Genomic DNA, 21,088 nt, shown 5'->3' with positions numbered 1-21,088 from the left:
GCACTATTTTAACCCAGTTCCATAAAATATGTATCAGATTGTTTTATTTTCTCTGTATTGTTTGCTAATTTGTGGCTCCATGCTGCACCCTAATGGTGGTCTGTAGAACTTCACCTGCTGTAGGCATCAATCTCTTCATTAAGAGACTGCACTTTAAAAATAAAAATAAACACTTGAAATAGTCTTGTGGCCAAAGCAACCATTTTTATCTGGAAACTTTGAGTAATTTGATTCTTTTCCGATTGTGTAATCAGCCATCACACTTCTCAGGGTCTTTCTGGGCTGTTAATGTCCACACACAAACACACACACATACATATAGGCTTCCTGTAAGCAGCAGCCCACTGGCAGGCATGAAAGAGGAAATGAAACAGGTGAGATCACTATTGGTGGGTTTTGACAGTTCAGTGGCCTCATCAGTGACGTGCTTGTTCTATAGTTACAAAAACCCTTATATACTAGATTGCAGGGACACGTTGCTTATACAATAGTTTTGACCTACAAATACCTAATTCGCCATATGTGGCCATATTTGTTGTGTAGATATGTTTTCATTCGAAACCCCGATATCAAATTTGCCAGTGTATCTTCAAAGGTGCCATTTCAGTGCTTCGAAGTTAAAGTTCAACCCTTGCCGTCCACTTCTGCCCTGTCTGCGTTACTACTCTGATGCTGGCCCTTCCTCATACTGTATATATATAAAATAAATGTTATAACTAATTTTTACAGCTTACTGTCTTTATTTACTCACCCTTTTGTATTTACAAACCTGTATTGAATTCTTTGTTCCGTGGAAAAGAACAAAAAACATTTTTAAGAAGTAAGGGGAAGACAGTCAATTAATATTAGGGTTGCAAAGGGGTGGAAAATTTCCGGAAACTTTCCAAAAGTGCCTGGAATATTCCCAAAAATCCTGGAAAGTTAACAAAATTTCTGGAATATTTCCGAAATTTACTGGAAATGTTCCACCTTTTTGCAACCCTAATTAATATTGATTTAAGTTGCTTAAAATATTGTACGGTTTTAGACTTCTATAATGCACTTTTTTTTTAGACTTCTATAATGCATTTTTCATTTTCGGGTGAATTATGTATTCCTGTAATATCTGTCCATATGCATGTGGAGACAGACCAGAAACTTTGCACTTTCTGAAAATGTACCTTATGGTGTTGATTTTGTCTGTGTGTACGAGTTTATTTTATGAGCTGTGATCTTTATAGATGTGGATGTGAGCATTAAGTTGACCCCGGGCCTTTCTTCAGACCCTACCTCTAACCCTAATGCCGTCCCCGTTGCCGCCCCACGGCAACACCGAGCTCACCGCAGCGGAGGAACACGGGATGACCGCTACCGGTCAGGTAAGGAAAATCAGTTCGCCAGTACACTTCTGTTCAAATATTTGGGGTTGGTAAGATTTTTTAAATGTTTTTGAAAGAAGTCTCACTATAGCTGCATTTATTTAAAGGGGTCATATGATGCGATTTCAAGTTTTCCTTTCTCTTTGGAGTGTTACAAGCTGTTCGTGAATGGATAAGATCCCTAAAGTTGCAAAGACTACAAAGAAAGAAGGCGTAACTTTGATTCTCGCTGTAGTATTGTTGCTGCCTCCGCCGCCATGTCGCGGAGATGCTGTCTTTCGTTGTGGAAGCGAAAATGCTTTATGTGGAAAATAATGTGTTTTTTGAACCTTAAACTGCATAAACACATCTCATTACACCAAATACACAAAATGATGTTCTTTTTTTAGCAACGTCATACGACCCCTTTAATTAAAAATACAGTAATATTGTGAAATATTACAATTTAAAATATATTTTTTCTATTTTAATATATTTTAAAATACAATATATTTGTGTGATGATACAGCTGAATTTTCAGCAGTCATTACTCCAGTCTTAAGTATCACATGATCCTTCAGAAATCATTCTAATATGCTGATTTGGTGCTCAAGAAACATTGATTATTACTATTATAAATGTTAAAAACAGTTGTGCTGCCTAATATTTTTGAGGAAACTGTTTTCAGAACAACAGAAGGTTAAAAAAATTGCATTTATTTGAAATAGAAATATTTTGTAACATATTTTGTAAATGTCTTTACTGTCACTTTTGATAATTTTGTTTAATGCAGAAGTATTAATTTCTTAAATAAAAAAAAAAGTTTGGAGTCTTGCTGACAGGAAAAATAGCCCATTTCACACAAGGCAAAACATCTGTAATATTTGTTATGTATATAGTGGTTGTAAAAATGGAGGATTTCTGAAAAGTTTGCAGTGCAGAAAGATGCTTTTTGTCCCCTTATTGTGTAGTTACAGCATCAACTAGAAGGTACTAACCAGCCAAACCTCAAGCCATTTCTTAAATCCGGGCCCAAATAAATGTATATTGTGTTACTGAATGCCTCAGTGTGAAGAGACAGCTCTCTAATGTGTTTGTCACCACAAAGAGACATTTCTTTGTCTCTACATGAGTCAGTTTAATAACTACAGTCACTGTTTGGTTACATTGCTGGATGGCTCATCTGCCTCCTGTCATGTGCCATTGTGTAACTGTTTTTCTCTCCGTTTGACTTTCTGTACTCTTCGTTCTCTCCTCTCATCGTTCTTTGCATCCTTCTGCTAGATATCCACACAGAGGCTGTGCAGGCAGCTCTGGCCAGGCATAAAGAGGAGAAGATGGCCCTTCCCATGCCCACTAAGCGTCGTTCAGCCTTCGTCCAGCCTCCTGCGGAAAACTGCACTCCTCCCGGTGGGTCCTGCTTTGCCCACAAACCTTCTGCTGCTCCTTCTGTCCAGATATCACTGACCAGCAGGGTCTCAGAAAATACAGGCACACCCGAACCTTTAGGGCACACCCTAGCCTTCATATGAGAAAAGTGCCTCCTATATATAGCAAATTTGATACATGTGATTAATTAATGAATTAACAACAATTTATATATCTCTGCTAATACTCTTCTAAGTCATTATGTAATATTCAGGATGTATGTGTCTGCCTTTTGTTGTCTTTTATCTGCATTTATTTTTAGATTCTGTGATTATATCGTTTTTGTATGTATGTTTTAACTGTTGTTGTATGTGTGTCGCCACAGATACGTCGTCGGCGTCAGAGGACGAGGGCTCCCTGCGGAGGCGTCAGGCCGCAATCAGTGCAATGCTGGCTCAGAATCTCCAGAGTCCCGAGTACTGGATCAACCGCTCTGTCCAGAGCTCCTCCACCTCCTCCTCTGCCTCCTCCACCCTCTCTCATGGTGACGGCAAAACTCACAACCACAACCAGGGGCAGACCAGCGTGCTCGCTGATGTGCTGGCACACACCCGCATAGGTACTGCAGGATAATGAGTCACACATACACGCACGTTCAGGTGCTGAATCATAGACAACCACTAATACACAAAAGAGCTTCAGTTTTATAGTTGTCTTACACTTACGTTGGCACTATTTGACTCCTAATGACCTGGTGAAGGCAAAACAAAGCAGTAGCAAATCATAATTTCCAAATCAGTCAGCATTAACACTGTCTACTCAAACCTGTTTGTTCAGTTGTGTTTTATATTGAGCATGTGAACGAGTTCACAGGATGAATCACTGTGCTGTCATGTGTCTTCACTGCAGAGAGCAGCAGCATTCCGCCTGACGTCACGTCCACAGTGCCTCAGGACAGGAACTCCAGAGTGGACCTGCCACCCAACATCACAGTGAGGGGCATGAGCCGCGGCCAGAGTCGCTCCAGCATGATGGACACGGCCGGCGGTATGGGCAACATCACATATCTAGTGCTGAGTTGAATCCCAACGTTGTAATATTTGAAACAAAGCAAAATATTCTATTAAAATATTAAGTTTTTTTTTTTTTTTTAAATGAAATGGATGATTTGTTAATAATGTCCTCCTATTAGTCTGTGTTTTTTGGTGCAGGTTTTTTTCTACTGCAACCCATATTAGTATTTAATATTACCATTTGGTATAGATAGCTAGATAGCAATTTTTAGAAACTTGTATATTGATATATTAAATAAATTATATGTTTTTAGAAATTTCAAGGTATTATAAGATAAAATTAATTAATAGAAAATATATAACTAATGAATAGAAAATATGATTGTAGTTTACATCTTAATTTTATGTGGGTTTTAGAAATTAAATTTAGATTAGAGTTTTTTTATATTATTAGATTAGAGTTTTTTTATATTATTATATATAACAATAATTGTTTTTTTTACATTTGAATCCTTCCAGTTATGCTCAGCACTAAAATATCATGTTTGCAAGAGAATAGGGCTGCATGATAAATCGCATGCGATATTTAATGCGCATCTTGTCAGTAAAGCCGGTTCTGTAATCAGCGTTGTTCACTGACAAGCTGCGCAAAACCACGATCATATTTTGCGCAGCTTGTAAGTGAACAACGGCTCTGTGTTGTAAATGCTGCTCCATGTGAAAGCACGCACGTGATGGAGATTTACCGCTGATTACAGAACCGGCTTTACTGACAAGATGCGCATTAAATATCGCATGCGATTTATCATGCAGCCCTACAAGAGAACCTTTTTTTTTTAAATCCATATCTAGTAAACACAAGCGACTGTAAAATAATGTAAATTCATTGATTTGAATGGCTTTTTTACTTTCTGTTAAATATCAAAAGTAATGCCTGGTTCAGAGAGATTGTAAACTGAAGTGGTTGTCATGTGTTTCTGCTAACATTTTAATGTTTTGCTTCCTCCTTGGTCGTGATGCCATCTGACTGTAGGAAAAGGTAGGGGTGGAGGGGTGTTTAGTGCAGTGCAGTGACACCCAGTGGTTTCGTCCTCCCAACTTGATCCTGTATGATTCTGTGTGTTGCTGATGATTTCTGTGTTGTGACAAACCTCCTGATTGAATCATCTGTATTTGCTTTGACTCTGTCTGTTCCATATGGTGTCCTTTGAACAGCTCACATTCCTGTAATATGAACAGGTGAATGAGAATATTTCTGTCAACAGGTGTTCCAGCACACAGTCGTGTCTCCACAAAAATACAGCAGCTGCTCAACACATTAAAGAGACCCAAGCGGCCTCCGCTCAGCGAGTTCTTTCTGGATGACTTTGAAGAGATTGTGGAAGGTATGAAGCTATTTCTGGTTCCATACTACATTTATTTGGATATTTTTAATATATAATAATATATAATATATAGAATTCTTTATATTCTTTGTCTTCTCTACTTGCAGTTCCCCAGCCAGATCCCAACACACCGAGGCCAGAGGGGCGACAGATGATTCCAGTAAAGGGAGAGCCACTAGGGGTGGTCAGTAACTGGCCTCCAGCTCTGCAGGCGGCACTGGCACGTTGGGGAGCCACACAAGCCAAGAGTCCAGCCCTCACTGCCTTGGACATCACCGGAAAACCACTCTACACTCTTACCTATGGTAAGGTGTTGTTTGGATTGGCGCAAGTAGACTTGCAATGTTTTGATGGAATACTTTACCCAAAAAAGAAACTTCTGTCATTATTTATTCACCCTCATGTCATTCAAAACCCATATACTATTATATTTATTATTTGTCTGACTATTTCTTTTAATATATTGTGTCTTTAATAAGCTTCTGTCACCCTTTGATCTCTGTAGGTAAACTGTGGAGTCGCAGTCTGAAGTTGGCATACACGCTGTTAAACAAACTTGGCACCAAAAATGAACCAGTTCTGAAACCTGGAGATAGAGTAAGATTTCAACACAGTACTTGGTACACTACAATCATATACTGTTCTTAGCTCAAGGCTGTATCTTATCAAAGTCCCTTTCAAGGAAAGTCTGTTCACATGGCGGCCATATTTGCAACGCCTCCGGGCAGCTCATCCCAAGACCAAGTCCTATCTAAATGAATGGGGGAATCCTGAAATCTCAAAAACTGCCCTATGAACTCACAAATAATTACATATTTCAAATCAGCAACAAAATCTGAAATGAACTGCCCCATAAATGTTGTTTCTTATGCTCAAATAGCGTTAAGAAAAGCTAGACCTGCCAATGCACATGCGCAGTCATAACGCGCTTATGACTGCGCATGTGCATTGGCTGGTCTATCCTCAGGTTTCTATGGGAACTGGAGCTTCTAACAGCCGCTGCAGTGACGCAATGACTTTACCAATCAGCGATTGGCTCTTTCACTTAGAAGGCGGGACTATTCTGCCGTATTGTGCGTTGCAGTTTGTGGAGTCATAAGTATAGGAGTGAACCGCCTTAGTATTTCTATAGTCTTATTCTCCATATTTCTCCCTTTAGGTGGCATTAGTTTATCCCAACAGTGACCCTGGGATGTTCTGGGTGGCCTTTTATGGGTGCCTTCTCGCTGAGGTCATTCCTGTCCCAATAGAAGTGCCTTTATCTCGGAAGGTATGAGAGAAGATTAAGTCTGAACAGCTCTTCAAACATGATATTAGCTAGATTAAATATTCACGGTTGTTCATCTTATTTTAAGGATGCAGGAAGTCAGCAGATAGGCTTCTTATTGGGCAGCTGTGGTGTGGGTCTCGCTCTCACTAGTGAAGTGTGTCTAAAAGGACTTCCAAAGACCCAGAATGGAGAAATTATGCAATTTAAAGGTTAGTTTCCTGTTTTTTTTCTTATTATTTTATCACCTTGCTTCCTCAAATTCATCATGACGTTCTCTTTTGAAGCTGTAGATTGGAAGTTTAACCTGTTTTCTTACAGGATGGCCTCGGCTCAAATGGGTGGTCACTGATACCAAGTATCTCACCAAACCCTCCAAGGACTGGCAGCCGCTCCTACCTACTGCAAACACTGACACTGCTTACATAGAGGTGAGTGCAGGCAGGAGAGCACACGTGTGTTTAAATGAGTAAGAATCCTTTCAATCTGTTAAATTCTGTGATGTGTGTGTGTTTTCAGTACAAGGCCTCTAAGGAGGGTACAGTGATGGGAGTGGCTGTGTCGAAAATCTCCATGCTGACACACTGTCAGGCTCTAACACAGGCCTGTAATTACTGTGAAGGTGAGTGCTATGCTACTGCAGTACAACAAGCACACTGAAACCAATAATTGCAACAGCACAACACTGAGGCTCCAAAATTAAGCAATGAGATAAATTTATTTATATCCAGTGCTTAGTCATAGATTATTTCATTAAATTTATACTAATTCGATTATTTTTCTGAATAGCAATTTGAAGTGGAGATTACTTGTTTTCTGTGTAATTTTTGTCCCATTTAATTTAATCAAATTGTTGTGAACTTTGTCCTTGAAAAATTGTTGAATCTTGACCTATTGACTGGCTTATGTCAATTTGTCAGTCCTATGTAATTTTAGAATTTAAACTTTTACATTTTAAATTTAGGTCTGAAATTATTTAATCTTTTCCATCAGTGTTATTTTAGCATTATTTATTTAGTATTATAATATTTATTACAATTTTGAATTTGTATATTTTCAGTTTTCATTTAAGTCTTTAGTAGTTTTGTTTTGTGCAAATTTTTAATTACTAAGCATTATTATGTTACAAAAATTTACTTTTTTTCAAAGAGAGTTGTATTTTTCTGTGCTCTTTCTTAGGAGAAACACTGGTTAATGTCCTGGATTTCAAGAAAGACTCGGGCCTTTGGCATGGAGTTCTAACGGTGAGTGTGATTCTTCTGAATATTTCAGTTTTGTAAGTTCTTTTCAGTGTTACAGACTTCCTGCATGGCTGCATGTGCTTGTGTGTTCTTACAGAGTGTCATGAACAGAATCCACACTATTAGTGTGCCATACTCTGTCATGAAGGCTTGTCCACTGTCCTGGGTGCAGAGAGTTCATGTTCACAAAGGTAAAGACATCCTCAACTTATGTGCATGTAACTGATTCAGCAATCTGGCTGATGGTCAATCATCTAGAAAGAAATCATGGCACATTATCAAAACATCAACAGTTCTGTGCTACAGTATCTAAATGTCTTCCATGTATATGTGTGCGCACAGCTCGTGTGGCCTTGGTGAAATGTAGAGACCTGCACTGGGCTATGATGGCTCACAGAGATCAGAAGGACACCAATCTGTCTTCCCTGCGCATGCTGATCGTAGCTGATGGAGCCAATCCTTGTGAGTAAACAAGCTATGGGAAAGTGCTTGAAGTGGCTGTATTTCTGTGTTTCAGTGGCTATAAGTGCAAATAAATTACCCATATTTCTGTCTTAGGGTCTGTGTCTTCATGTGATGCCTTCCTGAACGTGTTTCAGTCTCATGGGTTGACACCTGAGATGATCTGCCCATGTGCTTCCTCCCCTGAGGCCATGACAGTGGCTATCCGCAGGTACCTGCATGTATCAAGAGATATGCACATCATCATTGTACACTTAATTGCCGTAGATATATTTAAAGTCGCTTTATGTGTTTAGGCCTGGTGCTCAGGGCACTCCGCTCCCTGCCAGAGCCGTTCTGTCAATGGCAGGACTCAGTCATGGGGTGATTCGGGTCAACACGGAGGATAAGAACTCTGCCCTTACCGTGCAAGATGTAGGACATGTCATGCCTGGAGGTGAGACTCTGCAACCATTTGAAAATTTCACTGTAGGTCATGTAAGCGTGGCGTGAACTATCTGAACTATCTGAAACCAGCTGCCACCTTGGAAACTACTAATGGGTATTGGCAACAAATTTAGCATGCAATATATGAGCAAAAACTTTTTGGTGTATCCGATTTAAATCCTTTTATTAATTTATTTATTTTTAATATATATAAATGATTGTATAGGCACAGAAGTGTCTTAAATGCACTCTTGAATTTTATTCATTTCAGTTAATTTCACCTAATAATTTCAGAATTAATCATTTTTAAATATTTTAAGATTTCAGTAAGTTCATTACATTAGAGAGCATTTCTGTTCTTTCTGCACTACAGCTCTGATGTGTATTGTGAAGCCCGATGGGCCGCCCATGCTCTGCAAGACCGATGAGATCGGAGAGATAGTGTTGAACTCTCGTGCCGGAGGCACCATGTACTACGGCCTGCCCGGGGTAACCAAGAACACTTTTGAGGTACGGATAAAATGCATGAAAAGGAATATTTCTGTAAGCAATGCACAGAATACACACATTCACTCAAAATAATGTCTCACTGACCTTATTGGCCACAGGTGATTCCTGTAAACTCAGGCGGTACCCCTATTGGAGAAGTTCCCTTCAAACGCACTGGACTGTTGGGCTTTGTGGGTCCGGTAAGTAATAGTATAGTAGACTTGGTTGCATTTTTAAAGCATCTCTACTTATATATATACTGTATATAGAGTACCATTCATTTGGGGTCAGTTAGATTACCTGTAGAACAAAAGCCTGTTTGCAGATTTGTGACATGGTAAATGGTCTTTTATTGAAAAAACTATTCTCTGTGCCCTCAGGGAAGTTTGGTGTTTGTGGTTGGAAAGATAGAGGGTCTGCTTTCAGTCAGTGGGCGCAGACACAATGCAGACGACCTGGTGGCCACAGCGCTGGCGGTGGAGCCAGTCAAAACCATCTACCGTGGGAGGTACGAATAACTCAAAACACAATCAAATAACAGGTGGAAGTGTGTAGGCTAATCTCGTAATGTGATGTGGTTCTGAGACTGTGTGTTGTGTATGCAGGATTGCTGTGTTCTCCGTCACTGTATTCTATGATGAGCGAGTAGTGATTGTGGCAGAGCAGAGGCCTGATGCCAATGAAGAGGACAGTTTCCAGTGGATGAGTAGAGTCCTGCAGGTAATACACAAGATACCCATCATCCTTGGTGCACTGACCTCGCTTAAAACGTATTTAGTTTAGTCTAAATTAGGTCATTTTGAATCTCTGTTTCACAGTAATAGGTGTCATGACTCCCTGCTTTCTGCATGCTTTCCCACAGGCGATAGACAGTATCCACCAGGTGGGCTTGTATTGTTTGGCCCTGGTCCCTGCTAACACGTTACCCAAAACTCCTCTGGGTGGTATTCATGTATCGGAGACCAAGCAGCACTTCCTGGAGGGATCTCTGCACCCTTGCAATATTCTGATGTGCCCTCATACGTGTGTGACCAACCTTCCAAAACCCAGACAAAAGCAACCAGGTAGTGTTGGTTTGCATCTAAATCAAAACCTAAAAAAAGGTCTCTCTTTTTTTCTGAATTTGATGAGGGGAATAGCCATACAAGCATCAAGTTAATGGAGAATAGTTATATATTATAATGTATACCACTTGTGTTTACAGTTTGTCCTTTTTATATTTACTTTTTCTTTTACTTTTATTAGTTTTAATAAATTTTTTTAAATAAACACTTCATTATTTTATTTGTTCATTTATTTTATTTTAACGTATTTCTTATTATTTACTTATTTATTATGCATCTGTTAAGCACTTTAAATTACCATTATGTGTGAAATTTGCTATAAAAATAAACTTGCCTTTCCTCACAGTGGGAGTCGGTCCAGCCTCCATCATGGTGGGCAACCTGGTGGCAGGAAAGAGGATCGCACAGGCTAGTGGGAGAGATCTTGGGCTCATTGATGACCAAGAGCAATCCAGAAAGGTTAGTCAAAGATTTCAGGACTACTACTTAGTAAACTCACTATTTATGTCCCTGCATGATGTCCCAGGATGCAGTAATGCCTCTTATCTCTATAGTAGTTATAAAGTAATAAAATCTATACTTGTATCATATTACACAACATCTCTATTATAATTATTTTGCAACATCAAGCCTCCAGTTTCTGAGTACCTCCAAACACCACTGGCATTCCATGTTTCGATCTGGTTTAAATGATAGTGTCATTAACTCTAACTCAACACAAATAGAGTTTAAAGAGAACTGGGGATGAAGAGAGTTTGTCTCGTCTCCTCTAAGCTTGTGCTCTGGTCTGTCTTTTTCTCCCGTGCTCGGGGCTGTAGCTCTGTGTGTGGCCCACTAACATGGTAAGCCTGAATGCCAGCAACGCTCTGCTTTTTGTGTGCGCTGAGCTTTAATTCCCCTTTGCAACCAGCTACAACAACAGCAACCTCAGGGACAAAAAATGTATAAAGTTATAGATTTTTATTGAAGATATTTTGGTTTTACTTCAACATAAATGCAAAATGGAGAATGGACTTTATTAACTTATTATCTCAGAATTGTGACTTTATATCTTGTAATTGTGACTTTATATTTGTCATAGTTTTTCTTTATATTCTACAAAGTTGCTTTATTTCTAATTTTAAATTTCGTCTCACAAGTACTTCTATTTTTTTTTTTTTTTTACTCTGAGATGGAAACATTATGTTTTGGAAACAGAAGGCATACACACTCTCTTATGCTGCATGGTGTGGTCATTATTGCCGCTGCCTGCATGAGTCCTGCTATGGGTGTTTAAATATACAGACAATCTATGTGAACTATCATCCACCCCTGATATTATAAACCTTAGACCCTTATTATTTGCTGGCTTTGTAATGCTGTTTGCTGAAATAATGCTATGAGTTGATTTGTGTCTTCTTGTTACCATGTTCAAGGCTAAGAATTCTGTTGATCTTATTGAGGTCTTTGTATGGTTGATAAGTTGAGACCTGTCCTCTTCTGTCCTACAGCATCAGTTCCTGTCTGAAGCCCTGCAGTGGAGAGCACAGACTGATCCTGATCAAGTCCTCTATATGCTGCTGAATGCAAAGGTGACACGCGCACAACCCCCATCAAACTGGTCATTTAGTCAAACCGTTCTGTACTGAGAGTTTTCTTGCTTTGGCCTTCAGGGTGTAGCAGTGAGCACAGCCACGTGTTCTCAACTGCACAAGCGAGCAGAGAAGATCACTGCAGCTTTGCTGGAAAGAGGAGGAATTAACACTGGAGACAACGTAGTACTGCTTTATCCTCCCGGTAATGACAGCCATCCTAGCATTCACAGTTCACATTAGGGTGTGGTCTAAAATTTGCAAGAAAAAAATGGTCCATTGTCTATTGGCAATAGTGTAGTGATGTATGAAGTCCCTTTTAAACCAAGTAGCTTTCTGTATGTCAACACGGCCAATCCGCATGACCAACTTGAACTCTTTTGTATCTGTGTGTGGAAATCTTTGGCCCTCATGCGAAATTCACAATTGTGTGGATTCCTATTAAAATGACTGGATTTTACCCACAAAAATACACTGAACATTTGTAAATGCCGTTCTTTAAAGCACCTTAAACACCCAGAAAAAACACATGAAATATTATCAATAAAAAAAATTATTTCTTTTCTACAGGCATAGACCTGATCGCCTCCTTTTATGGCTGTCTGTATGCTGGTTGCATTCCGGTCACCGTCAGGCCTCCTCATTCACAGAACCTTGCCGCCACTCTCCCCACAGTCCGAATGATCATAGACGTGAGTCTGGCTATTTTGCACATGCCATCCATTTATGATTTTTTAAAGCATAGCATGTTAATCTGAGAACTGTTGTCTGCGTTAGGTGAGCAAAGCAGCCTGCATCCTCACGACTCAGACTCTGATGAAGATTTTGCGGTCTAAAGAAGCGGCAGGCTGTGTGAATGTGAAGACTTGGCCAAATATCATAGACACAGGTACAGAAATTAAATGTATTTACATGGCTTTTATGCCAATTGTTGAAAGATCAGTATCCCTGACTTGACTGATTTTATGTGTGCAGATGATCTTCCCAGAAAACGGCCTTCAAACATCTATAAACCCCCCACTGCGGAAATGTTGGCCTACCTGGACTTCAGTGTGTCCACCACAGGCATGCTGACTGGAGTTAAGGCAAGACTTGTCTGTTTGCTTTTCCATCCATTCAGTTGTTCATTTTGCTTTTGGCAAGAACAAGTATGTAGGATCTTTGACCGGTCACGTCCTAAACAGCTTGTTTATTTGTTTCTTTCAGATATCTCACTCAGCAGTCAATGCTCTATGTCGGTCCATCAAACTGCAGTGTGAGCTGTACTCATCCAGACAAATTGCCATCTGCATGGACCCCTACTGTGGCCTGGGCTTTGTGCTGTGGTGTATGTCTAGGTAGTACACACAGTCAAACCTTTTAGACTATGACCTAACCAGGCCTAACACAATCTATTTTATGTTAATCTGAGGTTAAGCTGAGACTGCACCTGGTTAGGACACAGTGCCTTGCATGGAATTTATAGAATACTTACTGTAATTTGTATCTGTGTGGGTCTAGTGTTTATTCAGGTCACCAGTCAATCCTGATCCCTCCCATGGAGTTGGAGACGTCTCTGCCCCTGTGGTTGAGCACGCTTAGTCAGTATAAGATCAGAGACACCTTCTGTTCATACTCAGTCATGGAGCTCTGCACCAAAGGCCTTGGCACACAGACTGAAGCTCTGAAGGTGAGTCAACAGGATGTAGATTCACTACACTTCAAAACATTGGGGTTGGTATGATTTGTTTTTGAAAGAAGTCTCTTATTCAAGGTTGCATGTATTAGATTAAAAATACTGTAAAAATAGAAATATTTTTAAAATTTAAAATAACTATTTACTATTTTAATACATTTTAAAATGTTATTTATTTCTGTGATGAAAGATGAATTTTCAGCAGCCATTACTCCAGTCTTCAGTGTCATACGATCCTTCAGAAATCATTCTAATCTGCTCAAGATACATTTTTTATTATTAATGTTGAAAACAGTTGTGATGCTTAATATTTATAAAAAATATATTTTTGTGGAAACTGATTTTTCAGGATTCTTTGATTAGAAAGTTAGGAAAAAATTAAAATGTTTTGTAGCAATGTAAAAGTCTTTACTGTCAGTTTTGATCAATGCATCCTTGCTGAATAAATTTCTTTAAAAATTTGTACTGACCCCAAATTTTGGTTGAACGGTAGTGTACAGTCTCACACTCAGTCACATTAAAGTTATTATTCATCTACATGTCATTGTGAACCTGTATGACTGCAGTGAAACACAAAAGGAGTATTTTTTAAGAATATCCTGGCCACTCTTTACAGCTCCAAAATTAAAAAAAAAAAAAAAACATAAAAGTGAACCATTCAACTTGTGTACTATATTCCAAGTCTTCTGAAACCATACAATAGGTTCAAGTGAGAACAGACTTTATATGAAGAGACTCCTCCCTAGTTGGCATGTAGAAGCAATGTCCGTTTTGTAAACAAAATGTTATTTAGTGTCAGATATTTTCAGTGATTCAGTCGACCCAGTTCACAAAACCAGTGAATGATTCATTCACAAAAAGGACTGATCCAGTTCTTGTTTCAACTCACTGCCAGGGGGAGATCATCTTTTGAATAACATTTTCTCACATAAAGCTGTCGTATGGCTTCAGAAGAAATACAAGTCAGATGTGCCACTTTTATGATAGATTCATTTTTCTTGAAAGCTCCAATCTCCATTTACTGCAATAGAACAACCAGTACATTATTAAAATTCCTCCTTTTGTATTCCTCAGAAAAAGTCATACAGGTTTGGAATAGCATGAGGGTGAGTAAATAAAAACAGAATTTTCAATTTGGGGTTACTAATCCTGTAATACTGAGAAGAACAGCTTTCAGAAAGGGATGTTCAAGGTAAACATACTGTGGAAGTATCTATAAAAGCTGACAAGAGATGTATGTGCAGGCGCGCGGCGTGAACCTCTCATGTGTAAGGAGCTGTGTCATCATCGCCGAAGAGAGGCCTCGTTTGGCACTCACGCAGTCATTCTCCAAGCTCTTCAAAGACCTGGGCCTGTCTCCACGCGCAGTGAGCACCGCTTTCGGCGCCAGAGTCAACCTGGCCATCTGTCTACAGGTTGGGGCAAAAAATTTATTGTGTCAACTATGTCATGACGCAAGAGCAGAGCCTTATTTTGATTTCTGTCTCCTTCCATCAGGGCACTGCTGGTCCAGACCCGTCCACTGTTTATGTAGACATGAAATCCCTCCGGCATGACAGGTATGTGTGAGACGAGTCCAGTGGTGACATGAAGACAGACTGCTACATGCTTGCAGTGTGACATTGTTCTTCTTTTCCTGTCATAGAGTGAGGCTGGTGGAGAGAGGAGCTCCTCAGAGTCTGCCGCTGATGGAGTCGGGGACTGTAAGGCCATCATAATTCTGTCCTACTTTATCTCTCACTGTTATTATAAGACATACCAGTCATCCCGTATTGTTTTCTGTGCCTTACTTTAGATTCTTCCTGGAGTGAGAGTAATCATCGTGAACCCAGAGACAAGAGGACCACTAGGAGACTCTCATCTAGGCGAGGTGACCAAACACATTTTCATTTGAGTAATCGCACGAATACAGCAATGATGTAAACTGTCCACATAGGAAATCCCTCCATATTCTCAGTAAGTTCTGTGTGGCGAATGCCATCTTCATCACTTTCTTGCCTTGTTTTCCAGATCTGGGTGAACAGTCCTCATAATGCCAGTGGTTATTATAGCATCTACGGTGAGGAGAGCCTGCAGGGAGACCACTTCAACACACGGCTGAGTTTTGGAGACACTGAAACGCACTGGGCCAGAACTGGTTATCTGGGATTTGTCAGGAGGACAGAGCTACTGGATGCCAGAGGAGGTCTGTACTATATTACAGATTGATGATTATTGTGAATATATTATTGCAAAATGGATTGTTCAGACTCTGAATTTGGATTGGATAAACCATATTCACAGCCTTCACTTGCCCTGCCAACATTTTACTGGCTCCAACACAACAAACTATAGATTTTTATGAATTTAAATATATACTTTTATATTTTATCATTTTAAATGTCTATGTATCAATGTATAATTTTATTTTTATAATTTAGTATTACATTTTTCATTTTTTTGTTTTATTCTACTTTAGTGTTCAAAAGTTTGGGGTCAGTAATTTTTTTTTAATGCTTTTATTCAGCAAGGATGCATATGAATTGAGCAAAAGTGACAGTAACAGCTTTTACCATGTCACAAAAGATTTCTATTTCAAATACATTTTCTTTTTAATTTTCTATTCATAAATGAATCCACAAAAATATTAAGCAGCAACTGTTCTCAACATTGATAATAAGAAATGTTTCTTGAGCACCAGATTACAGTGATTTCTGAAGGATCATGTGAGACTGAAGTAATCGCTGAAAATTCAGATTTGCCATGACAGGAATAAATTAAATTTTTAAATTGTATATAAATAGAAAACAGTTATTTTTAAATTGTAATAATATTTCACAATTAATAAAATAGTTTTTACTGTATTTCGATCAAATCAGTGCAGCCTTGGTGAACATAAGAAACTTCTTTCAAAAACATTATTAAAACTTACTGACCCTAAACTTTGTAAAACAGTAGCATACATTTTTTATACATATAAATAAAAGAAATTCCATCAAATGTTCAGTTTTCCTAATACAAAATGCAATAATAGCTGGATTTATAGTTATTTTAATTATACAGGAAAATTCACAACCAGATGTTTAAGTTTGCAAGGCATAAAAATGCACGTGCTAAGACAGAAACACATAGTACTGGTCCAATAGCACAAGTGACATTTTCTCATGCTCCTTTATCTTCCACCAGATCGCCACGATGCTCTGTTTGTGGTGGGTTCGCTTGATGAAACACTGGAGTTGCGAGGTTTGCGTTATCATCCCATTGACATTGAGACCTCTGTGTCTCGGGCGCACCGCAGCATCGCTGAGAGGTGAGAACCTCAAGAACACTTACACTTCCTGTCTGCATGTATCAGTCCCTGATTACTACGCAAAACAAGTTTTGTTGTTGTTACTAAACATTATACTTGTGTTTTTATGTCTCTGATTGGATCGGTTGCTTTATCTTACAGTGCCGTCTTTACATGGACCAACCTTTTGGTGGTTGTAGTGGAGCTCAGTGGATCTGAGCAGGAAGCTCTCGATTTGGTTCCCCTGGTCACTAATGTGGTTCTGAAAGAGCATCACCTCATAGTTGGTGTGGTGGTCATCGTGGACCCCGGCGTCATCCCTATCAACTCACGGGGTGAGAAGCAACGCATGCACCTGCGCGACTCCTTCCTGGCCGACCAGCTGGATCCCATCTACGTGGCGTACAACATGTGAGCGTGGACTAAAGTGCTAAAAGCTCAACGTGGCACCCAAAGAACCTCTCACAATGCGGTCGTTCCTCTGTGCCGTCAGCACGCATCATGGAGGAAGAAGCTGGCTAGTCCTCTTTCTGCCCCTGCGCTGAGCCTTGTACATATTTTTATGTTCTTTTTAATGTGATTGTGGCCTGTTCGACCAATGGCGGTCACCCGGCTCAAGCCATCCAACCTTCTCTGGACATCCAGGAGGGTGGTGCTCTTCTTTCAGAACATATTTCTGCCCTTTAAAACAGGTGAAACCACATTTTCGCCAGTTGTCCAACTTTTGGTGCCACTTCCGATATGCCTCTTCCATAGAGCAGCGCTTGTGCTCTTGCAGTTAGACCTGAGGGACTAACATGAAGCTTTTCTGCGCACTTTATCTCCTCTTGTGACCAGAGGAGTGTCCTTCAGTTTTCATTCTGGAAGTGCTAACTTCATTTTATGGTTCAACAGTATCACCAGCAAAACAAACATATCTTCTTTTATTCAAAACTGCTAATCATTTTAATGGTTTTAAAATAAATGCACCGCATTTTATGGTTGTGTGAAAAGGTTTTTTTTTAACTCACATTGCCAACTGTAAGAACTGTAGTGAGGAGGGGTTTGTGACATTGTCACAATACATTCGTAATGCATTATCATGTATATTGGGGGTGATGGAAATGTTTGGAGATGAACACAGTTCCATGCACTATGAAAATTGTTTTTTAAATGTATGTTTCTGTCTTCATTTTGATTTGAGGTGACTGGAAAGGTGAAGAGATGGAAGGTGTTTGTATGTAGACTATATATTGTAGTGTCTCACTGGTGTTACTGTATAAACAAATGGACCCCGTTATCTGGTCCTCCAAAAAAAAACTTGACTGATCTTTCATACTTGATGGCAGTTCTTAGCATCAGTAACTCCAGATGCGGAAACAGTAAAAATATTTTTACACATTACAACTGTCACACAAAATAGATTGTTTTCATCGTTTTGTCATTCTGTTTCTCGTAAGCCCCGTTCACACTGACACACTGGGGTCGGTGAGTGGAGGACCGTGATGTTGCTGCAAGTCGCTGTTGGTGTGAACAACCCTTCAATGCTTTCTTGAGTGTTTTGGATGTGTGTGTGAGAGAGAGTGTGCTAGAAGGCAAAAAGGGTGTTTTAACCGACTTGTGGAAAAAGAGAATGTGAGCTAAGAGAGGAAATATCTTTTCTATCTTAATAAAATTACAGTAACATTTATTAGCACCTAACATGTTTATTTCAAAATGGCCTTAGAAATCAAAATGTTCTTTTCTTCCTGCAGATTGTTTACATGTGAAATTCTGTGCAGCTCCTTTCTTTAACAATGCACACATTCTCATAACTGTTTTTTTGTGTTTTTAATTCAGTTCTTAATTGTCAAAATATTGAGTGTGTTAGTGCAAAATTTATAGTTTTATTTTAATTAAATTTATTGTCATCACTGAATCTTGTACTGTCTTTATTACAGTAATTTTGTGTAAGCAATGTGCAAATAACAAACTGCTGAATGAGCCTAAGAAGCCTGTGCTGTGCTGAAAATTCTCTTTCCACAATTTGTTGTTCCTGGTCAAAAACAAATTGCTTGTAAATCTCTCATGCTGTATTATGACCAAATAATGGATTCAACCTTTGTTTCAACTTGTTTTCTTTCAATTAGCACAGGATATGAATGTTTTTGGAACTGACTCGTTATAGGCCTCATTAATCTGAGCTCAACATTTCAGTTTTTGAGTGAAAAAAAGCACAAGCTTAGATCATTGAGGCCTTTGATCAAACAGTTCCAAAAATGCATAACCTGTCCTAATTGAAAGAACCATAAGCATAACAAGAAATTTATCAAAAGGGTTATCAAAACCGTACATCAGTGAAACTATTTAATTTAGTTTATTTGAGCGGTTTTTAGGTTGTGTAAGATGTCCATTATGCAAGCTTACTGTAGGTATAAATGCAGGGACATATTAAGACGTTCTATTAATGACCTCAAATAATCCACACACACACTTTTTCAGGAATAATCCACTATTATTTACATGACATTTGAAAGACAAACAATTACAGCAAACCAGGAATCATCAAATAAAATCATCAGGATACAACCTCTTGCAAGCTTCAGGCTAAATTCAGATTTGTCCACCAGAGGTCACTATATCCTCTGATTCTTTCTCATCACTTTAGTTATCTGATGTCAATACAATCATCAGGGTTCCTACCCATTTTCCAGTTTAAAATTCCATACTTTTCCAGACTCAAATTTCCAAACCTCTCAGTAGATTTTCAGACCATATTTAACATAAATGGTTCATAGAGCATTATTTTCAGCTATTGGTATATAGTACAGTCATCTGTAAATATTTTTATTTTCTCAGGGTTTTTTTTAATTGATTTTCTCGAAGTGACAACCTACAGAGTCACTAAAATAATAATAATAAAAATTCAGACTTTTACATGCACACAAACTTTTTTCTTGTGTGCATGCCCTCGAGAAACTATTCACATGCTCATGGGAATTTTTTGCATGCTTATGTTATAATTTTTAGTTTTATATAACCTATTTCCTTTGTGCATCACTATGAATAAAGTGAGAGTATGTATGCACATTAATTTAAATGAACAGAGATCTACTTGCTCAAAATTTGGCATCATGGAGGAAGAAGCTGGCTAGTCCTCTTTCTGCCCCTGCGCTGAGCCTTGTACATATTTTTATGTTCTTTTTAATGTGATTGTGGCCTGTTCGACCAATGGCGGTCACCCGGCTCAAGCCATCCAACCTTCTCTGGACATCCAGGAGGGTGGTGCTCTTCTTTCAGAACATATTTCTGCCCTTTAAAACAGGTGAAACCACATTTTCGCCAGTTGTCCAACTTTTGGTGCCACTTCCGATATGCCTCTTCCATAGAGCAGCGCTTGTGCTCTTGCAGTTAGACCTGAGGGACTAACATGAAGCTTTTCTGCGCACTTTATCTCCTCTCGTGGCCAGAGGAGTGTCCTTCGGTTTTCATTCTGGAAGTGCTTAGTTTTATGGATCAACATTATCACCAGCAAAACAAACATATCTTCTTTTATTCAAAACTGCTAATCATTTTAATGGTTTTAAAATAAATGCACCGCATTTTATGGTTGTGTGAAAAGGTTTTTTTTTAACTCACATTGCCAACTGTAAGAACTGTAGTGAGGAGGGGTTTGTGACATTGTCACAATACATTCGTAATGCATTATCATGTATATTGGGGGTGATGGAAATGTTTGGAGATGAACACAGTTCCATGCACTATGAAAATTGTTTTTTAAATGTATGTTTCTGTCTTCATTTTGATTTGAGGTGACTGGAAAGGTGAAGAGATGGAAGGTGTTTGTATGTAGACTATATATTGTAGTGTCTCACTGGTGTTACTGTATAAACAAATGGACCCCGTTATCTGGTCCTCCAAAAAAAAACTTGACTGATCTTTCATACTTGATGGCAGTTCTTAGCATCAGTAACTCCAGATGCGGAAACAGTAAAAATATTTTTACACATTACAACTGTCACACAAAATAGATTGTTTTCATCGTTTTGTCATTCTGTTTCTCGTAAGCCCCGTTCACACTGACACACTGGGGTCGGTGAGTGGAGGACCGTGATGTTGCTGCAAGTCGCTGTTGGTGTGAACAACCCTTCAATGCTTTCTTGAGTGTTTTGGATGTGTGTGTGAGAGAGAGTGTGCTAGAAGGCAAAAAGGGTGTTTTAACCGACTTGTGGAAAAAGAGAATGTGAGCTAAGAGAGGAAATATCTTTTCTATCTTAATAAAATTACAGTAACATTTATTAGCACCTAACATGTTTATTTCAAAATGGCCTTAGAAATCAAAATGTTCTTTTCTTCCTGCAGATTGTTTACATGTGAAATTCTGTGCAGCTCCTTTCTTTAACAATGCACACATTCTCATAACTGTTTTTTTGTGTTTTTAATTCAGTTCTTAATTGTCAAAATATTGAGCGTGTTAGTGCAAAATTTATAGTTTTATTTTAATTAAATTTATTGTCATCACTGAATCTTGTACTGTCTTTATTACAGTAATTTTGTGTAAGCA

The 21,088-nt window shown here is 38.8% G+C and overlaps 1 protein-coding gene across 2 annotated transcripts in view; it reads left to right on the top strand.

Moving 5' to 3' along the window:
• LOC107716198 (disco-interacting protein 2 homolog B-A-like) overlaps nt 1–18,458 on the top strand; it is a 63,070-nt gene extending 44,612 nt beyond the window's left edge. Inside the window, exons 3-38 of one of the 2 annotated variants that reach the window (XM_016522567.1) lie at nt 1,263–1,358; nt 2,622–2,747; nt 3,091–3,324; nt 3,615–3,752; nt 4,984–5,103; nt 5,211–5,408; nt 5,609–5,700; nt 6,263–6,373; nt 6,459–6,582; nt 6,692–6,801; nt 6,890–6,992; nt 7,550–7,614; nt 7,709–7,802; nt 7,954–8,073; nt 8,170–8,284; nt 8,370–8,509; nt 8,873–9,009; nt 9,108–9,188; nt 9,369–9,496; nt 9,594–9,708; nt 9,851–10,052; nt 10,399–10,511; nt 11,543–11,623; nt 11,705–11,828; nt 12,194–12,315; nt 12,401–12,512; nt 12,599–12,708; nt 12,830–12,960; nt 13,124–13,292; nt 14,543–14,713; nt 14,796–14,857; nt 14,944–15,001; nt 15,094–15,168; nt 15,309–15,483; nt 16,464–16,587; nt 16,729–18,458. In XM_016522567.1, the coding sequence (XP_016378053.1) occupies nt 1,263–1,358; nt 2,622–2,747; nt 3,091–3,324; nt 3,615–3,752; nt 4,984–5,103; nt 5,211–5,408; nt 5,609–5,700; nt 6,263–6,373; nt 6,459–6,582; nt 6,692–6,801; nt 6,890–6,992; nt 7,550–7,614; nt 7,709–7,802; nt 7,954–8,073; nt 8,170–8,284; nt 8,370–8,509; nt 8,873–9,009; nt 9,108–9,188; nt 9,369–9,496; nt 9,594–9,708; nt 9,851–10,052; nt 10,399–10,511; nt 11,543–11,623; nt 11,705–11,828; nt 12,194–12,315; nt 12,401–12,512; nt 12,599–12,708; nt 12,830–12,960; nt 13,124–13,292; nt 14,543–14,713; nt 14,796–14,857; nt 14,944–15,001; nt 15,094–15,168; nt 15,309–15,483; nt 16,464–16,587; nt 16,729–16,981 (4,529 nt within the window). In that variant the 3' untranslated portion in view covers nt 16,982–18,458. Of the gene's footprint in view, nt 1–1,220; nt 1,359–2,621; nt 2,748–3,090; nt 3,325–3,614; nt 3,753–4,983; nt 5,104–5,210; nt 5,409–5,608; nt 5,701–6,262; nt 6,374–6,458; nt 6,583–6,691; nt 6,802–6,889; nt 6,993–7,549; nt 7,615–7,708; nt 7,803–7,953; nt 8,074–8,169; nt 8,285–8,369; nt 8,510–8,872; nt 9,010–9,107; nt 9,189–9,368; nt 9,497–9,593; nt 9,709–9,850; nt 10,053–10,398; nt 10,512–11,542; nt 11,624–11,704; nt 11,829–12,193; nt 12,316–12,400; nt 12,513–12,598; nt 12,709–12,829; nt 12,961–13,123; nt 13,293–14,542; nt 14,714–14,795; nt 14,858–14,943; nt 15,002–15,093; nt 15,169–15,308; nt 15,484–16,463; nt 16,588–16,728 lie in introns of both variants that reach the window. The other variant, XM_016522566.1, reaches the window with a different exon arrangement.
• The last annotated feature ends 2,630 nt before the right edge of the window (nt 18,459–21,088 follow it).

The sequence above is a fragment of the Sinocyclocheilus rhinocerous genome, unplaced genomic scaffold, assembly GCF_001515625.1.
Source record: "Sinocyclocheilus rhinocerous isolate Xijiao unplaced genomic scaffold, SAMN03320098_v1.1 scaffold148, whole genome shotgun sequence".
Taxonomy (NCBI): domain Eukaryota; kingdom Metazoa; phylum Chordata; class Actinopteri; order Cypriniformes; family Cyprinidae; genus Sinocyclocheilus; species Sinocyclocheilus rhinocerous.
The sequence above is the reverse complement of the archived record's forward strand: the minus strand, read 5'-3'. Positions and strand labels throughout refer to the sequence as shown.